The sequence below is a fragment of the Cibotium barometz genome, chromosome 5 (assembly GCF_041138505.1).
Source record: "Cibotium barometz isolate CiBa-2024 chromosome 5, ASM4113850v1, whole genome shotgun sequence".
NCBI lineage: Eukaryota > Viridiplantae > Streptophyta > Polypodiopsida > Cyatheales > Cibotiaceae > Cibotium > Cibotium barometz.
The window spans coordinates 18,362,795-18,366,716 of NC_141050.1; the positions used below are offsets into that span (position 1 = coordinate 18,362,795).

The 3,922-nt window shown below is 42.0% G+C and overlaps 1 protein-coding gene across 1 annotated transcript; it reads left to right on the plus strand.

Annotated features, from left to right (window-relative positions):
- Positions 1–294: 294 nt before the first annotated feature.
- Positions 295–2,783, plus strand: LOC147638153 (uncharacterized). Its single transcript, XM_086794993.1, has one exon. The coding sequence runs from the start codon at positions 343–345 to the stop codon at positions 2,074–2,076; it is 1,734 nt and encodes a 577-aa protein (XP_086651119.1). The 5' UTR covers positions 295–342; the 3' UTR covers positions 2,077–2,783.
- The last annotated feature ends 1,139 nt before the right edge of the window (positions 2,784–3,922 follow it).

The following is a 3,922-nucleotide window of genomic DNA, read 5'->3' on the forward strand; positions in this document are numbered from 1 at the left end:
AAGAGGCTTGCAGAGGGAGGCTAAAAGGGAAAGGGTGGTTGGGGGAGGCAGGAAGCATGTGTGGGAAGTGGAGACCGAGCTAAGGTGTTCTCCGAAAGGCCCACATTGGATCCATGTGAGGGGGACCGTGGCGATCTTGTCAATCATGGCAGCAGCCAAGTTTGGCAACTTTCCTCTTCATAAAATGGGCCACTGCACCGCTTTGCTTATTTGCCAATTCTAGTTAGAATTCTCAGCTTCCGTGTGTAGATTTTGAAGGTGATTTTTTGGGGTTCAAACTGTGCTATATGCATGCTTGCTTTTTGCTTTTTGCTTTTTGCATCCACAACGCTCCCATTCAAGATGGATCAAGCTGCGCCTTTGCCTTCTTGGAAACTCCTCCCATGGCCCTTGGGTGGCGCCTCTCGAAAGCCCAAGGACAAATTGAAGAAGCTCTCTGCCTTCAGAAAACGCTTCCAAGCCCATGCAGCCATCGCCAGAACCCTCAGCCCCTTCTGTGCCCGGACAAGTCTGGACTCTCTGGTTTTTGAAGAGGGCAAATGCTTGCTGGCTTTCTCTGCTCTACTCCATGGCTGCAGCTGCGCCTCTACAGCCGTCAAGGATGTCCATGTCCCTGCCCCTTTGCACTCTTCTGATCAACACAGAGCTGATCATACCATGGCAATCCAACATGATTCGCTTTCTTCTGAGCAACACAGCAAGGCAAACCATTATTACAGAAAGGACCCTTCATCGAAAAGAGGTGAAATCAAGGCCTTTGAGCATGCAGATTATCATCATAGAAAGGATCCATCATTGAATAGAGGAGAAACCATGGCTGTTGAGCATGAGCATCATCATCATAGACCGAGCTCATCATTAAAAAGAGCTGAATTTAAGGCAGGTGAGCATGATAAGGGTGAAATCACGGCTATTGAGCATGGAAATCAGCATCTTCACAGAAAGGGCCCATCAATCAGAAGAGGTGAAATCAAGGCAATTGAGCATGGAAATCATCATCACAGAAAGGACCCATCATCGAATAGAGGTGAAATCAAGGCGATTGAGCATGAGAATTATCATAATATACAGAACCCATCATTGAAGAGGTGTGAAAGCAAGCCAACTGAGCAGGAGTTTCATCACAGAAAGGACTTATCAGTGAAGGGAAAGACGACCCAATTGGATGAAGATATTCATGTATTCACAACCATGCATCTCTCTGAGAAAAACAGAGGTGAAATGAAGGCAATTGAGGAGGATATGCATTACAGGAAGGACCCATCACTGAGAGACATGCATCACAGAAAGGTCTCATCATTGAAGAATACCCATCACAATATAAGTAAGGACCCATCATTGAAGGATAGCCATGAAAATGCAAGTAAGGACCCATCATTGAAGGATACACATCACCATGCAAGTAAGGACCCATCATTGAAGGATACACATCACCATGCAAGTAATGACCCATCATTCAAGGATACCCTTTACCATACAAGTAATGACCCATCACTGAAGGATGCCCATTACCATGCAAGTAAGGACCCATCACTGAAGGATAGCCATAACCATGCAAGTAAGAACCCATCATTGAAGGATACCCATTGCCATGCAAGTAAGGACCCATTATTGAAGGAGGCGCATTCCCATGCAAGTAAAGGCCCATCACTGAAAGGGGATGATAAGGCCAGTATTGATAGTATCCCTCCCCTTCATAGGATTGCAACAAAGAGAGAGCACTCAGCAAGATCAAGGCAAGACCATGAGAAGCTCAAGCTTGTGAGATCAGGTGGTCATCGTCATCATCATCACAAGGTAAGTGGTGGGGTTTGGATGCAAGACACTATCCCTGTAGTGAAATACTCATATAACCCATATCTGGATTTCCATGACTCCATGTTGGAGATGCTGTTGGGAAGGGGTCTAAGGGACCTCCAAGAGCTGCAGGACATGTTTGTTTGCTATGTTCTGCTCAACTCTCCTTGCCATCACAAGCACATTGAGAAGGCCTTTAGAGACTTATTGACAGTTCTATACAAGTGCAAGCTGATGAAATCGGTTCAGCGTGATGAGACGCAACAAAACAAAGCATGAGATTATGCTCAGCCCAGCTAATAACTGCATCTTAATAACTTGTTAATCTTAATTACATCCACTGGTGGGATAGAAGAGTTTTCCATAACACAAGCTTGACATATATATGGTGCTTATATCAAGATTGTGAGGTTTTGAGACTTCTAAGTGGTGTTTGATGGGCTTTACATGTTGATATCAAGGTTTGAGGTCCATGGCCTTAGCTTGGTATGTGAGGGGTGTTGCATGTGTTTCCATGTAAATGGTGTTCAAATCAAGGTTTTGAGGGCTTGATATGCTACTGGTGTTTGTCAAGGTCGAGGTCTATGACGTGATCTTGACGTGCGAGTGGGTGGTTTTTGGCGAGATGATGGGCTATGCATGTGAAAAGTGTTGCCAATCTCAAGGTCTATGGTGATCTTGATATATGTGAATGGGCGTTGCCCAATGTTCAAGACCCATGTAGGTTTATACCTTGGAGCTGTGATATGGTTTGAGCTTTAATTGTGATCAAGATCCATGTAGCTGGAGCTTTGATTTGGTTTAAGCTTAAATGTGAATGGTGTTTGCGGCACTCGTATAATGAGGTTTATGTTCTGAGCTTAAGATGTGTGTTAAGATCAAGATTCACATAGATGTATACCTAGAGTTTTTGTGTGACCTGCGTTTAAGACTAAGCTTTACGATCACAGCTTGATATATGAATGGTTAGTGAACTTGATGGGCTACCTTAGCTTGATATGTGAGTTGTAATTGATGTCCATATATCCAAGGTTTGAGGTTTATGACAAGGTGATTGATATTGATTTGTGAGTGAGTGTGGTTTTTGGGAAAGATTATAGTCCATGATTTGAACCAACTATGTGAATAGTATTCCCAATCTCAAGGTCTTTGATGTTCTTGATTTATGAATGATGCTAGATGTCATCCAGCATAAAGGTTCAGAATCTAAGGCCTTTTATGTGAATGGGCTTTGCCCATGTTCAAGATCCATGTGGGTTTATACCCCTAGAGCTTTGAAAGGTGAGTGTGTTTCCCAAGATCAAGATCCATATGGGTGCATATACACCTAGAGTCGAGTAGTAGGTCAAGCTTTGTGAGAAGCTTGATATGTGAATGGTCTGGTGATCTTGATATGAAAATGATATCGTATTACTATATGGGTGAAAGCATGATAAGGTGGCCTGAAAAACCTGTGTCTTGGACAATGGTTTACAACTAGTTGTGAGAAACACTTTTATGCAGAGTTAGAGAATTAAAACATGGTTGTTTAATCTTGTTTCACATTTATTATATCTAAAAAGCACTAGATAAATTGTTAAATACATCTTATGATGATATTAAATCCACTGATATTGGTTGTCTTAAAGTGTGGTAGCAACCAATGCAATTGGTAGAAAGTGTACCACCTTATCATGCTCTCACCCATATATATAATGGTGCATGATCTTCATGATTGTTTAGCAATGTGAATGATCTTGAAAGTTTTGGGAATTCTGAAGAGAAGGTCGTCTATAATGTGAGCTTCATATGTGAGTAAGGATCCTCATACCTAACACAGCCAAAGAAGTTGGAAGGTCTCACAAGGATGTAAAAGAGAAGAGAATGGGCCAATTTTCATGCACACCATGGTTGTGGTGGCTATAGAAACCATTGCATTGTCTATTCTAAATTGTTAGTATACAGCATACCTTGAATGGTACATATAAGATATGGGATTTCCCAAAGCAAAATGAATAATACATTAAAAGGGGAAACATTAGAAAACGAGCTTCAATATGAGCAGAATTCTATATATAAAGGTACATGGATAGCCATTGGATCTATATTCGACCCCCTATAAACCCATGAAAACGAGCTTCAATAT

Excerpts from the sequence above, each read along its gene's own strand:
- LOC147638153 (XM_086794993.1), top strand. The coding sequence starts at position 343 with ATGGATCAAGCTGCGCCTTTGCCTTCTTGGAAACTCCTCCCATGGCCC.